Source organism: Populus nigra, chromosome 6, assembly GCF_951802175.1.
Source record: "Populus nigra chromosome 6, ddPopNigr1.1, whole genome shotgun sequence".
In the NCBI taxonomy this organism is placed as follows: domain Eukaryota; kingdom Viridiplantae; phylum Streptophyta; class Magnoliopsida; order Malpighiales; family Salicaceae; genus Populus; species Populus nigra.
The window spans coordinates 16966905-16989033 of NC_084857.1; the positions used below are offsets into that span (position 1 = coordinate 16966905).

The 22129-nt window shown below is 34.0% G+C and overlaps 1 protein-coding gene across 2 annotated transcripts; it reads right to left on the reverse strand.

Annotated features, from left to right (window-relative positions):
• Positions 1–1750: 1750 nt before the first annotated feature.
• On the reverse strand, positions 1751–4224 carry LOC133695897 (nuclear transcription factor Y subunit C-9-like). Of its 2 annotated transcripts, none has more exons than XM_062117866.1 (2): positions 3869–4224; positions 1751–2802 (listed from the first exon to the last, which is right to left on the reverse strand). In XM_062117866.1, exon 2 carries the CDS (start codon positions 2763–2765, stop codon positions 1989–1991), a length of 777 nt encoding a protein of 258 aa, XP_061973850.1. In that variant the 5' UTR covers positions 2766–2802; positions 3869–4224; the 3' UTR covers positions 1751–1988. The 2 variants fall into 2 exon arrangements, with proteins under 2 accessions (XP_061973850.1, XP_061973851.1); XM_062117867.1 differs by lacking the exon at positions 3869–4224 and adding an exon at positions 3124–3862.
• Positions 4225–22129: the final 17905 nt, after the last annotated feature.

Here is a 22129-nt window from a genome sequence, read left to right on the forward strand (position 1 = left end):
TATCAAACAAATATAATCAAAGTAGTCTTAGAGAAAAATAATGATATGATCCAAGTAAGGTTAGATTTATATTTTGGTATAAACTCTTCTATTATCCAGTTTTACGCTATCGAGCATTACTTTCAATTTGACCATTGGGTCGGACTGAAATGCAGCCAAGAGTTTTTCAAACATGTTTCTACGCTGGGCTAAAATTTCAAGTCAGTCAAAGTCCTACAAGACATTGTGATATAGGTCAGAAAATACAATATGAATTTTGTTATTTGTTGCTTTTTGACTTGTGGATTTTCTATTTAGAGAGGATTTTTTTGCAACTAATTTTTGGACTTTTATATTTCTACAAGTATCTTTAATAGCAATATAGTTTCCAAGTATGACAAGGATTCCTTTAATGTTCCAAAATCTTTTCTTACAATGATTATTGAGCTGATTTTTCATATTGCATAGTTTATGCTAACAAGCATAATTTTTTATTCAATTGTTGGATCGGATAGGATCTTTTACTAGATGTTTCTAGAGGTCATTTTTTATATCATGTTAAAATTTCAGAGCAATTCAACTGTGGGAAGGCCTTGTGATAAGATCCAGGAGCTACTGTGCGAGATTTATATTCGTTTCCTAGTTGATTTAGGATTCTTTTTTCCTACTTTATTTAGAATTCTTTTATTTTTTTTTAGAATTGTTTAGGATATTTTTTATCTATTATAAATAGGGTTATTTAGATTGTACTTAGGTTTTAAGCTTTCGGTTATGATGTTTTGAATAAACTTGTTTTTTGCGTGATGCAACATGTTTTCTTTGCTAGGATAAAGAGCCAATTTGACTTATTAAGGTATAACTGATCTTATGATGTTCTTCTTTATACTTCTCATTCGCGAATTGATATTTGCAGGGTGGAGGTTTTTATTCTAATAATATTGGTGTCTTGAGACATATTTTTATTGTGTCACACTCCTATCAGATGTATTTCGGCTTTCTAAGATTCGTTGTCAATCTTGTTATGGGTGGTTACATGACCAAAACTCCTATTAGATCACAACATTCGCATCAAATACACAAATTAATTTAAATACATATTGAAAAAATTACAGGTACAACAACATTTTTTATATGTGAAGGTCTATTAAGTTGGAGGAAATTCTACAATTTTCTATACTCAATTGAGTTGGTTATTTCAAACCGTTTAGTCTCCATCCTCGTAGAGACAAAAGCTACTTCATACCTGCCTCCAGCCGGATAAATGATTACCACCATTCATGAAGACAGTATAAATGTCATCACTAACCTAGAGTCTATGAGAGGAACGACACTATGATTTCAAAACCTGGTATACGAGAGAGGAGATCATGCAGAAACCAGAGATAAATTCTATGGATATGGAGATGGCCAATATTGAAATAGTGGTGAAGCTTCTGAGTTTCATGCAACTCAACATATCCATGCTGCTCGGGAGACATTTGAGAAGGCACGACATATTCACTAATTCACATGTTCAGATCGTACGAGACACGGCACTCTAATTTCCTCCTCTTTCACCAATAAAAAAGAACCCATGTACAGAAATAAATCACGGTGAATAGCTTCTAGCTGAGAGCATATCCAGCTTGATATTAGCGCACCAATCCAACTGAGCTAGCAATAAGAAACCAGATAGCTATTTGGCAAACTAGCAACCCATCCTGGAAGTTTAAAACCAGAGAAAAATAGATTGGAGGCACAGATGAATTCATAAAGAGAATAATAACAAAGATGAACCCCAAAACCATGATTTTTTACATGCCAAAAGGATTACAGTTAATCCAATTATCCACAACAGCTGAATTCACATCCTTGACAGTATCAGAAACTGATGAAATTTAAAGAAACAAAATCTATAGAAAATGACATGTTATGACTTGCATAAAAGACTAATTGATCAACCCCTAGCTTTTCAACCTTTAATTTACTCGCATTATCCATGTTTTAACTACAGCCAGTACATAGCATGCTCAGGAATCTTCAGGTGGCTGCGGTGTTTGCTGTGGCCAAATCTGCTGTGCCACATAAGGGCGAGACTGTTGGCCATAAAGAGATTGATCCACCACAGGCTTTCCTACAGTCATCCCCGGAGCAGAGACCTGAGGAGCAAGCTGATGTGGCATGTAATAGTAGGGAAGAGTATCAGGTGGACCTCCAACTGGAAGACTCCCTCTTGGGACTGATGCTAACACCTCATCTTTCAAATCCTCCCTTGGGACAATATCAACCAGAAAATCAAAAATATCAGTTCTTGTAATTGCTGCAGCAATGTCATTCTTTTGGAGTGTTCTCCTTTTGTTCTCCTCTGTGTGATTCCAAGAACGCAATGTCAGTTCTAAAATAAACATCTCACAGGCCCTGGCAAATATGACAGGAGCTTCAGCTGATATCATCCTTACATCTTCATCTGCCTTCATAATCTTCTTAATCCTAGCCAAGGGCAGGCTATGGTTCTTAAAATCAGCAGTCTGCTCAATTTCTTGATACTGATTTGCCCAGAAAGTTTGAAGTTGTTGCTGCAACTGTTGCTGCTGTTGCTGGTGGATGTGCTGGTAAGCAAGTTGGTGTTGAGCAAGCTGAGCTGAAGCAGCAGCAAGAACTGCTGGTTGAGTAGGAGATTGAACTGATCCAGTTGCAGAAGGTCCCATCATCTGGTTAGGTTGATATGAAGCCATTCCATAAGGAACCGGAGCTGTCCTTCCAATCATGCCTACTGTTGGAGGCTGCCCATGGCCTTGCTGGTCCATTCCACCAGGGTTAGCTGGCTTGGCAATGTTGTTTATGCTACAATTTCCAGTTAAACAACCAAATACACAAAAACTGTCAAGCTGTGTTGTAGGAGATAAAAGTATCTACTTTCAAAGCCAGATAAAGGTGATAGCTTCTTCCATTTATTTTTTCTTGGGACTTAAATGCGGTAGCTGCTAGCTTCTAACAGGCTAAATCAATATAAACTCAAAGAACCTCGATTTACACCTTGATATGATATAAACAATTAACATAGAAGACATCTTCAAGACTGCTAAAGTGTATTTTTGAATATATATATATATATATATATATATATATATGTATGTATGTATGTATAAAAAAATAACAGTGCACCTTTTAGAAATACCCCTTCCTTTGAACTAGGTTTTTCCACGAGGTAATCCGGGAATCTGTTTTACTTAAAAAAAAAAAAAAGTTCCACTCTTCGAACCCAGATAACTCATAGACAGCCACCTGTGAACATCAATGCACTAAAATAGAAAATCGTGAAAGCAGAGCTCATCTAAACACAGATTTTCTGATAAATTGTGAAGCTCCTCTATATATTTTCCCAGCAACCTCCAGAATTTTACTAGCAATACGTGGAAAATGTTAATCGAAGCATTAAGGAAAAGTTAAACCAATCATCTACAACTTGATATTCCATTCAAGTTATGTTTGCCTTATGGCAGGCAATTGATTGCAGTGACAGAGAAAAAAATTTTTGCCATAAAAGACAAGAAGATTCCAGCCCCAACCCAAACTGCCCCTCTCTAAAATCAATACAACTCACCAGCAATTTGTACCTGGATGACCAGCAAATTAATCATGAATTGCAATTCATCTAATCATTCATTTGCACTCTAGGGTTTAAGAATCGCGCTGAGTTAACTCAACTTCAACTCAGTAAATCAAAATAAATAAATAAACACACAGCACAAACACCCTGTAATACTATAAGGATCAGAATCAGTTGCATGCGTTCTTAAAACCGTAAAAAGAACACAACAAACTTCATTTAAGAAGAAAATCAAGACATTAACCTAACACATGATCATCTATTTTCGTAAAAAAGATAAAATAAAACTTAATTCGTTACCAGTCCTGTCCTGTATGATTCGATCGTTGAACTTGTGATCTTCCTCTTAAAGAAGCAAAAGAAACACGAACAACTGACAATCAAGTCGAGGGTTTTAAAGATAAAAGGAGAAGGTTAAAAATAGAAAAGGGGTTTAAGTTTAATGTTAAAAATTTAAGAACTGATTACTTGCTTTAAAATCAAACTTAGTTTTTTGTTCATAGTAGTAAAATAATAAATAAAGGAAAGGAAAGGAAGGATCGAAGTGTATTAACGAATTTTGAAGGTTTGATTTTGATATCTGTGTCAGTCGCTAATTTATTTCTCTCGGAAGATGGTGGAGCCGACTCCAAGTCCAAGTCCACTAAAAAAAAAAAAAAACCAACAGTTCGGTTCCGCTGGTGGTCTGCAATTGCTAAGCATAGCTGTTAAATACAACCCATTTGGCATATTGACCCGAAAATATTAGAGTTAAAAGTTATATTCTTAATTGAATAGGATAAAACATTAATGTTGTGAAATCTGGTTGATATAATTAGATTTTAATAAATTGATTCCAAACATCATCATGTTATTATAAAAAAAATATTATTTTACTAACTCATAAGTTAATTCAATAATTTAATAACTTTAAGTTTTCTAAGCAAGCTTTTAGACAGGTTTACAATTATAGTAATGAAAGTATTTTGTTTTTTTTTATTTTACTCTTTATCAAATTATAATTTTACCCTTCTAAAGTGTTATTATTCTTAAAAAAAAGGTTTTTTTGTGTAATATAAAATTAGTCCTTATAAACTTCCTGTATTTGTACTTTAGTCACCATATAAAAACTAAAAAGTACATTGATATAATCCAAGCAATATCAAGACATCTTAGAGGTTATAATTAGTAAAGTGATAACACTTAAGGCTAAGAGGTTCAAAAAAACTTTTTATGAACTTTTTTAAGACACATAAACTAAGATGAACTTCAAGAAGATATTAAATAATAAAGTACAAGTCTTAATTAATTTAATTCATGTTTAAGAAGAGTTTGTAGGTGGACATTCAAATATTACAAAAAAATTGGAATAAAAAAAAATTAATTTGTCAATTTTAATTTCTCTCTCCTATATTTCGATCATAACTAGATCTAAAAAAGAAACTTTAATGCGATTATAGTTGTGTTGGAAAATACACACCGATAGTTTCCCAGTGATACATGACACACCTTTTCATTCATTAGAAAGATTGAGAACCGTGCATTTGAAGTTAGAATTTGATTTTACCAACAGATTATAAAAACGACTTTAGTTTTATTTAAATTAGTTGGGCTATTGTTTTATTTATCTTTTTGTTATTATTAGGTCTTTTAGAGATATTAAGGGTTTTATTTAAATTTAGGTTATTGGATTATTATTATTTATTATGTTTATACATATTCTTTCTTTCTAATTTCAGTTAGGGTCTTGTTTCTTTTTTTTCTTTTTTCTTTAAAAAGCTTATTCTTAACTTATTATTTCAAAGTTTGCATCAAACCATGTATTAAAAAAAATCATACTTAAATTCTTGATTTTGCCGAACACATCAAAGAAGAATTGTGTTCTTGATTTTTATCTTTTATTTTTATTGATTTCAGCCTAAAATAAAGAAGAAAGAAAAGAAATCATGTTCTTGCCGAATTGTGTGGGTAAAAAAAAAGGAAAATTATAAAAATTGATTGATTGACATGTCTTCTTTTTGTCATTATATTTCACATGAATTTTCATTATTATTCATAAATGTGTTCTCAAATTTTATTTTGATTAGTTTCGTATGTTTCGTCATTATTATAAAATCATTACATTGTTTTGATTGATTATTTGAAAAGTTGTTTAGTTACATTTAAGAACCTAAGTAAGCGAATAGTGAGGTAAAAGGCATGGTGAGATTATTAGAGTGAAAAGCCCAATTGAATTATGTGAAACATGAGTAAAGTGACATTAAATCGAGTTTAAGCACTCGTGGGAGTGTGTGAGTAAGTTATTATTTGCTACTAACCTTTATTATAGGTATTTACAATAACATCAAAAAGTGTGACACGATCAAAGGTGAAGAATGATCTTATAGAAAAGACAAGATAAGTTAGAGGTAATGATGGAAGTTTTGATGGGAAAGATGTATAAATTGAGTATTGAGATAATTAGTAGACATGATATTCATAGTCATAAAGTAAATGAGGTTAAAAGATCTACTAAATATGTATTTTCTTCTCCAAATAATGAAAGTGTAACTGAAACATTTAATGATGATAATATAGTTAATTATGGAAGGAATTATTGTACAAGATCAAATATTATTTAAAGAAAGAGAGGGTTTTAAACAAAAATAGGTTTTTGCTGTTTACACTAGGCTAACTTTATTTAACCAAAAGCTAGTATTATCTAAAAGATTGACTTGGTGTGAAAAAAAAATTATTTTATTATTATATTTAAGAGAATTTTTTATTTTTCTTTAAATATATAATATAAACATAAAGAAAATGTCTTTAATATCAACTTGTTGACTTCGTTTGTTGTACATTAAGAAGCAAAGGCCCTAAAATACCATTATTTGTCTTGTTCTCAAAGCAATTAAGCCCCGACATATAACAAAGTTTTTTAATTCAGAGTATCCGAGTGTTGGGTTCATAGACATAGGAAATGATTTATTCATTTATTTATTTGATCCAAAGCATGTGTCATTTATTTGAAAAAAAAATAGTGTAAATACTTTATTTATTTTACATATAGTAATTAAATTACTACATAATAGATATAATTTTCATTTTCATTTGTTATTTATTGATATAATTTTTATATATTATATATTTTTTCTTAAATTTATAAATTATAAGTCAATACATAATTTTAAACTTAAAAAGAAAACAAAAGAAGTGATAGAATCAATTGAAGAGTTTGCAAAGCATTTTTTTGTGAAAATAATAAGAAGTATTTATATTTCAGGACGCCTCAACTCTTATCTCATATTGATAATACAAAAAAAAAGATAGACTTTTTTTTTCTAGCATAACTAAGCAATAATGTAGAGCCTAATAAGTTCACCACTCTCTCTCTCTCTCTCTCTCTTTTATTATCTATGTTGACTCTTTTATATCGAGTTGTACAAGCTAACCTAGACAAGCTACCCTAACATGAATGAGCTACGAAATAGAACTGCCACTTCATGGTGAAAGGATCCAGATCTTAAAGTCTTCGTGGTGAAAAAAACTAAAACATTAAGAGAAAGAGTTATTGGCCTACCACCATCCTCGCAAGCTCTGATAGACCTCTAATAGCTAGCTCCGTAGATGAGAGCACTCACAAAGACTATTCTAGCTACTCAATAACAGCTTAAGACTCTCTTTGTCTATCCACTCAACAGATGAGAGCACTCATACAGGCTGTGCTAGCTACCCAACAATAGCTTAGGACTCTTCTTATTTATCCACAAAATATATCAGTTGTTATATAATTGTTTGCTCCTTCTATTACACCATTTACACCTCATGTGCATTGAAAACTTCAATTCCCAAAAGAGACTGCCCAAAACAAAATGGAAAAATATAAACACCATTCCTTTACCCCTGTAAATAGTAGATCATGTTACCATAAGGAACCTTCTCACATAGAATTATCTAAGTATGGTCTTCATAGATAAAAAAAAGAAAAGGAAAAAGAAAAAAAGAAGTAAGGTTTAGGGCCATAACCTTCGTTATCGACCCGATTCTCCCACTGAGTCTCCCTCTAGCACTTTAAAACTTAAATGGCTACACATACAAAAATAAAAAGGACTCAAGTCAGATACAAGCCGCTATGTGATAATGTATTGAACACTCATCTCCCCATGAAATTTATAGTTGTCAAGATGAACTTGGACAACTACGATGGCTTATATAATCCTAGAAAACATGTTCAAATGTTAGGAGCAACTTGGAACTGGTGATTCAGGATACCAATACCATGTATGGAATACTCATTACCATTTTTCAAGAATCTACACAAGCCTGGTACCATAGTCTGAAGTCTAGTTCCATATCTAGTTTTTATGACTTACATAGCAAACTAATCACTCGTTTCAGTATAAGCATTTATGCAAAAAAAAAAAAATTTAACCAAACTCTTCTCCATCATTCAGCTAAAGAGAGAAAACATTAAAGCCTATTTGAAAAAAAAAGTAATAAAGAGATGTTAAATGTAGAAAACCTGTTGAAGCCAATGACGATAAAAGCCTTCATCAATATAGTACACAACTACTTCAGATGAGAACATTTCTACACGCTACCTGATTGAAGTCTCCTCAATGTGAAGCAAGTTATGGAAAATCATATTTGTGTGGAAGACGCAATTGTATCATGATAGGAGGAGCATCCTCTCTTTCACAAATAAAGAGAATCTTCATAACATGCTAATAGGTGTCCCCCTCGAGATAACTAATCATTTAGGGATAATCTTATAGTTTTTGCAACAGATTAGTATACCCAAAACTAATGACTACTCCATTGAATACAACTAAAGTTGAAGTGCTGACGATAATTATAGAAAAAGATTATGTGAAATACCCACCACTAATGAAGGAAGATGTAGGAAAGCAAAACAAAAGAAAAAAAGTATTGCTTATTCTACAAGGATAAGGGTAATGGTACTAAGAGTGTTTTGTTCTGAAAAAAAAATGAGAGGTTCATAGCAAAAGACTATCTTCAACAGTTTTTGAAATAACAATAAGAGAAACAAAGAGAAGGATTAAAGGCTCCCTACAGGTCTCTCTTAGAAATCTATATGATTTTAGGATGAGATTCAGCTAGTAGAGATTCTAATGTAAATAAAAAGGCTTATGGAAAACATATGCTATTGTAAAAAAATCTAAAATTAAAGGGGTGACACTTTCCCATGAAGATGCCTTGATAACTTTCATGAAACTATCCAATTATAATGTGCATATGGTACTTATTGATGATAAAAGTGCTATAAACATCCTCTCAAAGGATGCAATGACATAGATGGGTGTGGACACTTCTAAGTTGACTCTAGTAAGGACCTATCGAAAAGAGCGCCAATAAAAGGTTCTTTAAACCTTTTAATGACCATTAGAACATACCCAAAATATCATACGCTTCAACAAACATTCATGGTGATCAAGATGAACCTCTCTTATAATGTCATCCATGGTAGGCCCCGCATTCATAAGATTAATGCAGTTATCAACAACAGGTACTCGACTATAAAATTCCCTACAGACAAGCAAGTGGCTATTGTGGGAGAAAGTAAACTAATCTCTAGAACGTGCACATTAACCTATTTGAAGGGAAATAAAATCTTTGTGTTTGGAACATACAACACCCATGAAAAAAAAGCCTAAAATAAAAACATAAGCTATGGAAGAGTTGAAAAAAATTGGCCTCCATCAAGAAAAAATGCCTACACCAAGATTGGGCACTGGACCTTGAGCAAGAGAAAGCCTTGGTAGAGCTCTCTAATATCCACAAATAAAAAATCTTCAAACCTTTAAATATGCTTGGTATCAGCCTTGTTTAGTAAAAAAGATAAATTTTATAGGACAATGATAAAAAACCATCTCAGAGGAGATAAATAAGTTGCTAAAGGTTAGGTTTATCTATGAAGTAATGTACCTAGAATGGCTTGCCAATGTGGTTATGGTGAAAAACCATATGGAAAATGACAAATGTGTGTTAACTTTACCAATCTTAATAAAGCGTGCTCCAAGGAAAGTTTTTCATTACAAAAAATAGACCAGTTGGTTGACTTCATGACTGGTTTTGAGCATTTGAGTTTTTTGAATGCTAATTCAGGATATTATCAAATTCTTATGTATTCTGATGATGAAGAGAAGACATGTATCAATGAATGGTGAATAAGGTTCTCAAGAATCAAATAGGCCAAAACATGGAAGCCTATGTTGACGACATATTGATTAAAAACATAAATTTTAAGAAACATTTTTAGGACCTGCAAGAGGTCTTCTATGTTCTATAACATCAATGATGAGATCGAATCTAGCCAAATGTGCCTTTGCCATAAAAAAAAAGGAAATTTTTTAGGTTTCTTAGTTAGCATGAGAGGTGTTGAGCCCAATCCTTAAAAAAAAAAAAATACAAGCTATCCTAAACATGATTCCTTCTCAATTATTAAAGGATGTCTAAAGGTTTGTCATAACCCAATTTTTTACCTTTTTATTTTAATTATTTTATTTATTGAAAAAATGATGAAAAACAAGTAAAAATAAAATAAATGAAGAATGAATTAAAATTTGGGTTAAGGGTAACATGATTGGAAGTTTTGGGGATTAATTAAACTTTGAAATTAATTTAATTAATCAAATCAAAGGTTTAATTGGAGAATTGATAAGTTTTGAGACTTAATTGAGCTTGGAATTAATTTAATTAATCAAATTAAGGGTTTAATTGGAGAATTAATAAGTTCTGAGACTTAATTGAGTTTGAAATTAATTGAATTAATGAAATCAGGGACTTAATTGAAGAATTACCAAAGTTTGGGGATAACTGGGGTCAAAATTGCGCTAGATTAGAGTCCAAGGACTGTTTTGTAAAAAACACTGAAATGCTGAGGTCCAATTAAAGTTTATCCAGGGGCTTATTTACAAAAATTTCAAAACTTCAAGGACCAGATCATAAATAGTAGTTGATGGGAAAACGAAGCCGTTTCTTGGACAAAACTGTTCACTGTCTTCTTCCTCCGTTTCATCAGTTTCCAGCCAACGCTTAAGTTTCAGCATTGAAGGCGCTTAAAGGGTCGGTTACAGGGCATTTAGGAGGCCGGCCGTTACCACCGATTTTGGCCTTATAAAAGGAGAAGGAGTCGCAGCCAACAGGGAGGAGGAGAAACGAAAAAAAACAGTGAAGAATAACGCAAGCAGAACCCAAAGGAAAAACCCAGAAAACAGGGGGAAAAGAGACGAAAAAAATCACAGAACCGGGGAAAGAAAGAAGAAAACAGAGGAGAGAGAGAGCACGAACAAAAACAGAGAGGGGGCCTAGAAACAGAGAAACGGGGAGAGAACAAAATGACAGCATTCCTGCTTTGCCTTTGCTCTTAAAACGCAAGGAAGTGCAGAGAAGCTGCAAGCGTTGGTCAGCCTAATTATTCCTCTCCAGCTACACACTCCAAACCAATGGGGAGGAACAAAAAAACGAAGAACAGAGACGGAGAGAAACAGAACCAGGGGAAACAAAGAAACAAAGAACGATCAGAAAGAAAGAAAACGAAAAAGGAAACAGAAGGTTATTGTCCAGCCAGCGCGCCTTCGCCATCACCATCGTTTTCGTCCCTTCATTTCCTGCACTGAGGTAAGCCCCGCTTCCTTTGCAATTTAATTCACTGCTACAGTAGCAGTGAATTATAGCAAGTGAATTATAATTCATTAGGCACGCAGGCCTGACACCCAGCTGGATCACTGGTCTAGACCAATGACCCAACCGAGTCAGCTGGGTCCAACTCCCAAAATAAAAAAATAAAAATAATAAAAATATAAAATGTAGAAATTAAAATTTTGCATGTCTTAGAAAAAAATATATTTTTGTCAATTTATTCACTGATATCAGGATCAGGAATAAAAAAGGAAAAGAAAATATATTGATTTTTTCGGTAGCTACAAATTTTTACCAATGTCAGAGTTGGAATTATTTGTGGTGGAATTTTTACCAACGTCAGAGTTGGAATTTTTACCAACGCCAGAGTTGGAATTATTCGGGGTGGAATTATTCGAATATTCATTGGTGCCAGAGTCAGGAATATTATAAACAAATCATCATAGCATAAAACTATAAATCTTTTCATATATTAGAAAAGGAAATGATCTTTTTCATTATTTAGAGGTTACAGATTTGGCAATCAGTGCATTATTAATACAAGATAAAGAGGGAAACTGGAAGCTTGTGTATTATGCATCAAGGTACTTCATGATGCTTTAATAAGATATATGAAAAAAAAAAGTGGCCTTTGATTTGGTTAGTGCTGCAATGAAGCCATATTTCTATGTACACCAAATAATTATATTGACTGACTATCCTTTTAAGGTAAATTTTCCACAAACTTGACTTATTCATAATGCGAACCTCATAATCACGTGGTCATGCAACTCACAATCAAGATTAAAATCTGATTCTGGAAAGCTGAAATAGGTCTGATATGAATGTGACACAATGAAAACCTACTTCAAGGCACCAACACTATTGAAATGAGATATGTTATAACCCAATTTTGGCCCATTAACTTAATTTAATTTTATGAGAGTTAAAATGTAAAATTAAAAGATTAGGGACTTATTTTGATGAAAAATGTGATTTGTCAATTTATGAAAAACTAGGGACTACAATGTGCTTTTGTCATTTTATCCTTATCATTAAGATAATGATAGTTATCCTTTTTCGAATTTGATTCTTAATCAAATTCAAATTTCAAAGAAGATAATGAGTTTGTTTGGAACATTGTTTCTCATTCGCAATGAGACTCTTTCACTATAAATACAAATCCTAGTGTATGTGCACAAAGGGAAAGAAATTACAAGAAGACCTAAGCGGAAAAATATAAAAAAAAACCCAATCGGTTGCATGATTGAGCTACCCTAACAAAAAAATGGCCACCACAACCATATCTCCAACCTAGAACCATTACAGATCATTGATCCATCACCGAAGGTCGCAACTTCTTCTCCCCTGTGGCCAGTTCCTCCACGTCTCAATTGGCGCTACTCCAACTCTCTTCTCCCCATGGCAACAGCTCTAACTAGTGGCTGCACCAATCCATAAACCATTGTAATGGTAGATTAGTCAACCAACAAGAATACCACAAGGGCTGCCCGGTCACTCACCACAGGTGCAACCATAATACCATTCCTCATCAACCATAGCAGAGTTGCACGCCAACCTCTAACTAGCAACAACAGCAACTTGTAAACTCCAAGAGTTATTCTTCTTAGTTGAAAATCAGCCTCCAACCGATAGCAGGGATGCCCTTTCATAGGTCTCCATCTTCAGCAGCTACTACACCAAAAATAGAGCATTCTAGGAGAAAGCCACAAAAAAAACTAGAGAACCAAGAAACTGAGAGGACGAACTGAAAGACGAAAGACAAAATAGAAATAAACACAAAAGGAATCAGAGGAGAAGATAGACATGGAAGAGAAGGAATGAAAACTCTGTTATAGGACGACAGAAGAATACCAGAGGGGACATAACAAACGGACAAAAACATAGGGACAAAGGGAGCAAAAGGAGAACAAAAGAGAGAACATAGCAAGTAGAGAAACAGAGAGAACAGGAGACCAAAAGAGAGAACATAGGGGAAGTGAATGACAAACGGCGTTGCTATCATTTTCGGCGTTGTAATTTGTAATTGACATTGTGCGAAAGCAATTTAATTACCTTTACACTGTGCACAACATGCGTGAATAGTTCACGCATGCGTGCAATACTGGCCAGCCGAGTCACTAGCTTAGAATAGTGACCAGGTCAGGCCTATTAGGTCCAACCTAGGTTGTACAACCAGGCTAGATTCACCCTCTAAAAAATAATATAATTAAAAAATAACTTTATTTTTTTAATCCAAATTTTATGGATTTATTCACATGTGTTAGAGTCAGGATTACTATACTTTTTGGGTTACGTAATATTTACCAACGCCAGAGTTGGAAATATTTGTAGTCGAGTATTCACTGACGTTAGAGTCAGGAATATCCTAGGCAAACTATGAAGAGCATAATACAACAAACTCTTAGCAATCTAAGATAAAACCAACAATGTAGCCTGTCTCAGGTAGGACACTTAAAGGGTGATAATATTTTTTCTTTCGCGTAACCAGTCTCATACTATAGAATCTCTGTTGACTAGTTAGGGTTCCTAGTGACCATAATACTAGGTGGCGACTCCTTAAACGAGACCTTTTCCCCCAAAGAACAAGATGTCAAATATCTGTTCCTTTTCCTTGAATTTTTTTAATCGATCGCCACGATGTCCGGGTGTGACAAAGTAGAATGATGCCGCGAAGCCAGTTCATCTTCGATAAGTCAGATTCAGTTCGTTCAAGAACTAAGAATGCAAGAATCACTCTCACACTCTAAAATTAAAAAAATTCAGGAGTAATATTCATCAATAGCTACTAAACTTTAGGTTACATGAGTTTAAATATTTCTTCAAAAATTAGACCTAATGGATCTACTTACAAAACTGACCCAAAAAACCTTAAACTAAAAAACTCATAAACTGACCCAAACAAACCTTGAGTTGTAGCTAACAAAATAAAATAAAGCCCATAATATTAAATCCATGTTCTGTCATGAGAAGAAGAGAAAGAAAGAAAATATTACAAAACCAATTCAAGACTTATTTATAGCCTTCCATGCAGCCCGTTAATCCTAGAAACAAAAGGAAAAGGTAGCCACACATGTTGTTTCCAAGTTATAGTAGGATTCTTTTGTTTTCTTTGTTGTGTTTTCTCTTAACCTCATAGCCCAAATAAGGTTGGATTGAGTCCCTCTTGCACATGGATAAGATGTACTAGGGCCTCCTCTTGGCACTCCAATGAACCCTTCAAATCTGAATTGGTTGAAACCTTCAAAATCAATGCATTCAATATCGCTTTCAATGCCTTTGTCTTAGACTGAGTCATTGGTCTATTTGGAACATGTAACGAGTCTATGCTAGTGTTTCTAGGTTGGTCCACATCAGTCTAGGTTCTTGGTCAAGTAGGCTATCAAGTTGGGTAAGTTTAGACTCTAATATCAACCTAGAGAAGCATTTAAAGGACAAGTTTTGGTTGACTTCATCGCAGAGTGCTCATTTATGTGATCATCTCTATAAGAGACCAAATATATAGCAGCAGACTCTTAGTCAATTACTGACCAATAGGTGTTATATATTGATGAAGCATATGATATGATCCAGGCAAGGTCAAATTCGGATATTGACGTAAAAAGTGCAACTATCCAATTTTACAGAAACAGTCATAATTCTCAATTTGACTGTTGGATTAGACTGCAATTTTACGTGGAGTCTTCTAACATGTTGTACTACCTTGGGTTAAAATTTTAAGTCAATCGGAGTTCGGGAAGGCATCTCAATACGGGTCAACAGAGGCTGTATGAATTTTGTTATTTACTTCCTTTTGACTTGTGGACTTCCTATTTGGCTACGATTCTTTTCCTAAAAGGATGTGGCAGCTTATTTGGGAATCTCTTAATTCTCCAAAGATCTTTAATGGGCTACAACATAGTTTCCATATGTGGCAAGGATTCAAACCTGATTTACTTGGCTTTCCAAGAATTGGTGTCTTTGCGTGTGGGTTGCATGACCACGTGATCACGAGGTTCGCATCATTTGGTATCAGAGCTTGGCTCCATTAATTAGGTTATATTCTTCTGAAATTTTCATTTCTTGTTGAATCTGCAAAAATTCCTTAGTATCCAATTTCTTCTTCTCCTTGAATTTGCGGCATGTAAAAAATTGTTATTTCATTCTGTTATTGTTCAAAATATATCAGTAGCATCAAAAACAAAAAAAAAAAAGGAAAAGAGAAAACCAAAAAAAAATGTTCAAAAAGACGTTTATTGGATTCTGCCGCAGAAAACTAAACAAGAGAACATTGGATCAAATCAACTCGTAATTAGCTCAAATTTGATACTATAATTACTAGGGTCCTAATTGCATCACATATCAAATTTGGGGTCAATTTGATATCGTTTGCTTTGGGTTTCAAATTCGGGTCTAATCAGGTCTGATTCATAATGTTTTTGCGTCAGTATATCAAACATTGTCGTAAATTGATCAAACTTCATATTCTGTCTATTTGGGTTGATATCAAACTATATCTAAAATTTTAACTCAATTGGACATCATTTACTTTAGGTTCTTGATTCGGACTTAACTCATCGTAAACGAGTCTGTTTTGCGTCAGTTTTTGAAATTCGCTTGCTTTCTGTTGTTTTCATTTTTTGCAGTTTATTTTCATCATATCCAACATATTTGGTTGTTGTTTCATGATTTTGCATATTTTTTGTTTCTGTTTTTATTCGAGTCTTCAGTTTCGTTCATATTTCGAATAGACTCGCTTGCTACTCGCGAGACTATCATCGCAGTTTTGTTTTACTTGTTTTTTAGTTTTTATTGCTTCTTGAGTCATATATATATATATATATATATATATATATATATATATATATATATAATATTTGGATTATGCTGCCAAGTTGGTTCTATTTGGTGTTGGTTTCAGTTTCGCAAGAATCACAAGAACCGCAAGAAAGTGAGACGAGAGGTGTGAGCGTTTGAGGTTATTAAGAGTGTTTAAGCGAAACACGAGCGATGTGAGGATTTTGTTTTGCCACTAACCAATTCTTGCAGGTACTATTATGTCAGATAAAAACAACACACCACCCTCTCTCGATGTAGAACTTAAATTCCAAATGGAAGCCATGACGAAGATGATGGAAAGAATAAATTTCGTGATGGGGAACATGTGCGACAGACTTGAGAAGGTGGGAAAACATGGAAACGAGGCTGGGACATGTACCCAAGACGTGAGAAAGGTTGGGGCTGAACCGAAATCAAACAATGGCAATGGGGCCGAAAGGCCAATGTGGGCTGATTATAAGGATTTTAAGGAGGACATTGATGATATTGCTAATGGAGGTTTTAAGGATGAGACCATAGGCTATTGGGAAGGTTTTCGGCACCCTAGAAACCGAAGGGATTTCATGTATTTTGATGAGGTGCTTTAGCAAAAGAAAAGGCAGATTCAAAAGGAGAGGTGGTATCAAATGGAGAGAAATAAAGGGATTAGTGTTCTAAAAAAAAAATCCAAGAGTCTATCCCGTATTCTAGGGGAGATGAAGCAAGAACTTGATGTGTTAATGACATCAGTCAATGCCCAACAAGCTTCAGAAAGAGAGGAGAAAATACGCTACAATGATGATATACGAAATAGAACGGCTGCAACTTTCATCCAAAGTTATTGGCGACGATTGTTGACAATAAAAGAACTCCAAAGGCTTCAAAAAGAGGCCACGAAATTGTCCATTCAACTTGTTGGTGATTCTAAGACGAATCATCTTGAAGAGAGAGGGAATGATATGATCCAGGCAAGGTTAAATTCGGATTTTGACGTAAAAAGTGCAACTCTCCAGTTTTACTGCAACAGTCATAATTCTCAATCCGACATGTTGACCTACCTTGGGTTAAAATTTCAGGTCAATAGGAGTTCGGGAAGGCATCTCAATACGGGTCAACAGAGGCTGTACGAATTTTGTTATTTACTTCCTTTTGACTTTTGGACTTCCTATTTGGCTACGATTCTTTTCCTAAAAGGATGTGGCAGCTTATTTGGAAATCTCCTAATTCTCCAAAGATCTTTAATGGGCTGCAACATAGTTTCCATGTGTGGCAAGGATTCATAAATGTTTCAAAATCCTTTTCTTACAAGGATTCCTTATTCATCCTAGCTACAAAAAGGAAAGAAGACTTGAGAATAAATTTTACCTTCATATCAGATTTCCTAGTCTACAAAAAGGAAGGATTCCTTAATGGTGATAAATTTGATTCTAGCATATTTAGAATATTAATTTCGGATTTCTTATTGTTACTATTATTTTCTTCTTAGTTTAGATTTTATTTATATTATTTGTGTTTAATTGTAAGTGCGCATCATATAAGTCCACATAAGGGGTCCATTAGGGTTTATTTTAGTTTGGAGTCATTATAAATAAGGGCATAATCAGACATGTAAGGCTAGACAATTCAGATTAATAAAACTTTTTGTTTGCCGCACTTTATATGTTTGTGTGTGTGTGTGTGTGTGTGTGTGTCTTGGTGAGATAACCTCCTTTCCATGGTTCTCTAATGAACTGAAAAACGACATCTTAAAGAACAATTGTCTTCGTGGCGTCATCCTTATACTTCTCGTTCGCGAATCAATATTCATTGTGTGGGGGTTTTCGTTTCCAATAGTGTTGGTGCCTAGGTGCAAGTTATCTTTGTGTCACACTCCTATCAAACCTGATTTACTTGGCTTTCCGGGAATTGGTGTCTTTGCGTGTAGGTTGCGTGACCACGTGATCACGAGGTTCGCATCAGCATCAAACACTAATGGGAGTGGAGTTGAACTCGTGTTGGCTAGCTTTAGGGTGTAAGGCTATTTTAGATGGTGATACCAAGATGATATGAAAATCCTAGTAAAGGTTAATAAATACCACTCTAATATTATAGATCAAATCATCACCTTAGAGATACAAAGTCAAAGAAATAAGTCAAAAATAAGATACAAAACTTGATAAATGCTAATAAACTATGTCAAAAGACTTAATTTAAAATTTTTCAAAATATCCCAATACATGGTCTAAATCATAATTATATACTTGGAACATCCTCCCGAGTCTAGGAAACATCAAAATAACATAAATCAGACTTAAAAATTGAATTTAGTAGAATTCTAGACAATAAATAACAATAACTTGTTTTTACTCTAAGAAGTGCAAACAGACACCTAGGAAGCACTAAAATTAAAACTGACATAATTCTTTACAGAAAACTCCAATGCACGCATAAGCTCATTTCCCCAAGCAATCAAGAGATAAAAATTCAGTTGACCACTAGCTGATAGCAAACATCCTAAAAAACATCCTCTATTTGTAATGCTAACTAAAATTCAAGTAATCTAACTCCATTTGGACTAGTAGAGGACACTCCTATATCATGTCCCCCTATTAAAAAAAACTCAACCTCGAGCAAATGTTGAATCATCACCATAAAGAGGAGATAAAATAGCCATGTTAAAAGTGTTTAAAATGTCTAAGTGAGCGGGTAACTCAATTTTGTAAGCATTTTCACCAATTTGCTTCAGAACTTTAAAAGGACCATCAGCCCTCGGTTTGAGCTTAGAAAATTTACCCTTTTTGTACTCTAAATATTTACGATGCTTATTGGCTTGGATTTGGTGCTTTTGATTTTTCCCATATTTACGGTTCTTATTGGCTTAAATTTCGCGCTTTTGATTTTTCCTTTCAATCTTGTCATGAACTTGGTCATGTAACTTTTTAAGTTGTTTGGCCCTTTATATAGCATTACTACTAGAATTTAGACTTGTTGGAAGAGGAATTACGTCCAATGGACTGAATGGATTATGGCCATACACAACTTGAAAAGGACTACAATTCGTACTTTGGCAAGTAAAATAATTATAAGCAAATTCTAACAACAAACAACCTAAAAAACATCCTCTATTTGTAATGCTAACCTAAATTCAAGTAACCTAACCCTATTTGGATCAATAGAGGACACTTATGTGTCACCATACCAATAACATATTTTAGCCTTTAAACTTTCTCGAAAAAAAAACTAATAAACTCAATAGGTCATATTCAACCATAATTCATGAACAATTCAACACCAATCACATTGTTATATAATTCAATTTCATTTCAAGTCAACATATAATTAAACAAACCCAATTCATAATTAAAAAAACTCAATTTGTAAATCCCTAGTTTAAAATTAGTTACTTAGTATTAAAAGCCAAAATTCTTGACAGATGAAAATAAATAATTAAATAAAATAAAAATACTATTATTTGGGGTGAAGGCTCTCCGTGAGTTAGTGATTAAATATTGATGAAATTAGGCATAATGTACTAAGGTATCAGTGATTGTGTAATTTACATAAAATAGCAAAGAGACAAGTAGTAATGGAAAAATCTTAAATAAGATGAAAATTCCTTCTCTTCCTTTATTTGAGGCCGACGATAACCATAGAAAGAAGAACACTTCTTCTCATTTTCTTTCAAAATTTATGTTAGATATTTAAACTTTGTAAGGTTATGGAGAGATTATCAGTATTATTAGTGGAGAAAACAAACTTAAAGGGGGAATAGAGAGAGAGAGAGAGAGAGAGAGAGAGAGAGAGAAGTTTGCTAGTAGAAAAATCTAGAGAGAGAAACAAGGAATTAATGAATGAGAAAGAAGGTTCAGAGAAAACAATTTACAAGCAACTCATAATTTAAGCTTAATTTTAGTTGGTAAGATGTTCTTTACATTTATTTTCTTGTTTTGTGGGTTTAGTATGAAACCCCTAAATTTCTCAATTCTAGGGTTTTAAAAATTGTTTGGGAATTAGGTGTTTTGCATTAAAATTTATGAAAATGGTATGATATAGGTAAGCAATAAGTAGAGTAAAAACATATAAGAGTTAAAAGTAATTAAGAAGGAATTTATACACCAATCCATGGGAGAAATTTTTGAGAAATGGCTAAATTTGTTTAAATGTTGTGGGATTGTATGTTTATTAAATTTACAAGTATGAGTATTGTATTTAAGAAAGATTTTTGGGTTAGATATATGAATTTCATATAGTATGTGTGTTCGGGGAAAATTATGGATATGAAGTTTATGTGTTTTTTGGGATATTGAATGTGTATGGATTAATTTGAAGGCTTTAAAAATGGAAATTTAATGTAGAATTTTGATTTAAAATGAATATTTGGCATGTTGTGTGATATGTTAGAAAGCATATGTTAGAATTTTGGAAACTTGAATGTGTAAATAAGTAATTGAGTGGTTCCTCTTCATGCTGATCTTACTATATTGTTGCGTAAAAGGCTTAGCTATGCGAGAGTTTTTTGTTGAAATAGATGCTTAACAGATGTTGGTTAAGGAATATGACCTACGCTGTCCAAATGAGTTATTCAAAATAATTTCAACTGATTATGAATGGATACTTTCCAAGTGCATTAATTGCAATGTCTTTGGACATGCCATAACAATATGCTCTAATAATAAAATTGATAATCTTTCAGCGGGGTAGAGGGTAAGAGGAAATTTGGCATTGTTAGCTCTAAATCGACGGAAAACAAGCAGAATTAGTTTCTTTTTTTTGGTAAGTTGACGTATGTATTAAAAGAAGAAGATACAAACATTATAAGGGGCATACCCCAGATTTACAATGATAACAAACATAAAACAACATATGGCTACAGGCTAGCCACCGACCAAAAACTGAAACCTCACTAGATTCGTTAGGAAAACCAATACAACCAGCTAACTAACAAATTAAGAATCTATGGTATTCACCCTCCAAGCTCGTTGGATCCTTTTGTTTTCATTTGTTGGTGCGACATTCCTCATCAAATCAAGCTTATCACGAATGATACATTCGATTTGATTAAAGACCAAATTCGAAGTTCTAGACATTCCAGCAAAGATCCTTGCATTCCGTTCTTGCCATACATGATACACTGTAGCTGCAAAACTCAGTTTACGAGAAAAATTGACGAAACTCTTGCCATGCCAAGAGACAGTGGCCCATCGAATCCATTCATCCCAGCCTTTTGTCATTCTTGGAATGTCGCATCTGTCACAAACATCCCACCAGATCGCTTTAGTATAGGAGCATTCAAAGAACAAGTGGTTGTGATCCTCATTGTTGCGGAGGCAGAGCGAGCATCTATTGGGACCATGTATACCAAACCGATGAAGTTTATCTTGAGTTGTGAGTTTCTGTTGGACAGCCATCCATAGAAGAAATGAATGTCTTGGAACAGCATTCTTGAACCACACAATGTCATGCCATTCAACCATCTGACGATGACGTCTTAGTTGTTCCCAAGCTACTTTGATCGAGAATCTGTGATTTGGCGAATCCAACCAAACTATCTCATCCTTTTGCCCCATTTTAGGATTAGAATTGGAAGGAATAGCTTCTATAATGGGGTGCCAGCCAATAGCTTGGGTGGTAGGAGTTTTCCATTCTGAGTTATGAATTAGCACATTCACCTTCGCGTTCTTGGCCATACCTGAATCATAGATGAATCTTTCCCCGTAAGAATCCGCAAGTGGGCTGTGAGGATGCCAATTGTCAAACCATAGAGAGGTTGTCATTCCATCTCCTATGATGTACTTCATCTTCGGCCATGCTAAGGATCTCAGCTTTAGAATCTTTCCCCAAGCCCAAGAGCAATTATGTGGCGTCTTGATTGTCCAGAAATTCCTACCTCGCAACAGATTGGATCTGATCCAAGTAGACCATATTGAGCCATCTGAGTCATTGCACAGGTTCCAAATGTGTTTCTTTTTTTTTTGGTAAGTTGACGTATGTATTAAAAGAAGAAGATACAAACATTATAAGGGGCATACCCCAGATTTACAATGATAACAGAAACATAAAACAAGAGATGGCTACAAGCTAGCCACCGACCATAACACTGAAACCTCACTGGATTCGTTAGGGAAACCAATACAACCAGCTAACTAACAAATTAAGAATCTATGG

What these genes read in the sequence shown, in the direction of transcription:
- LOC133695897 (XM_062117866.1), bottom strand. Translation starts at nt 2,765, where the DNA reads ATGGACCAGCAAGGCCATGGGCAGCCTCCAACAGTAGGCATGATTGGA.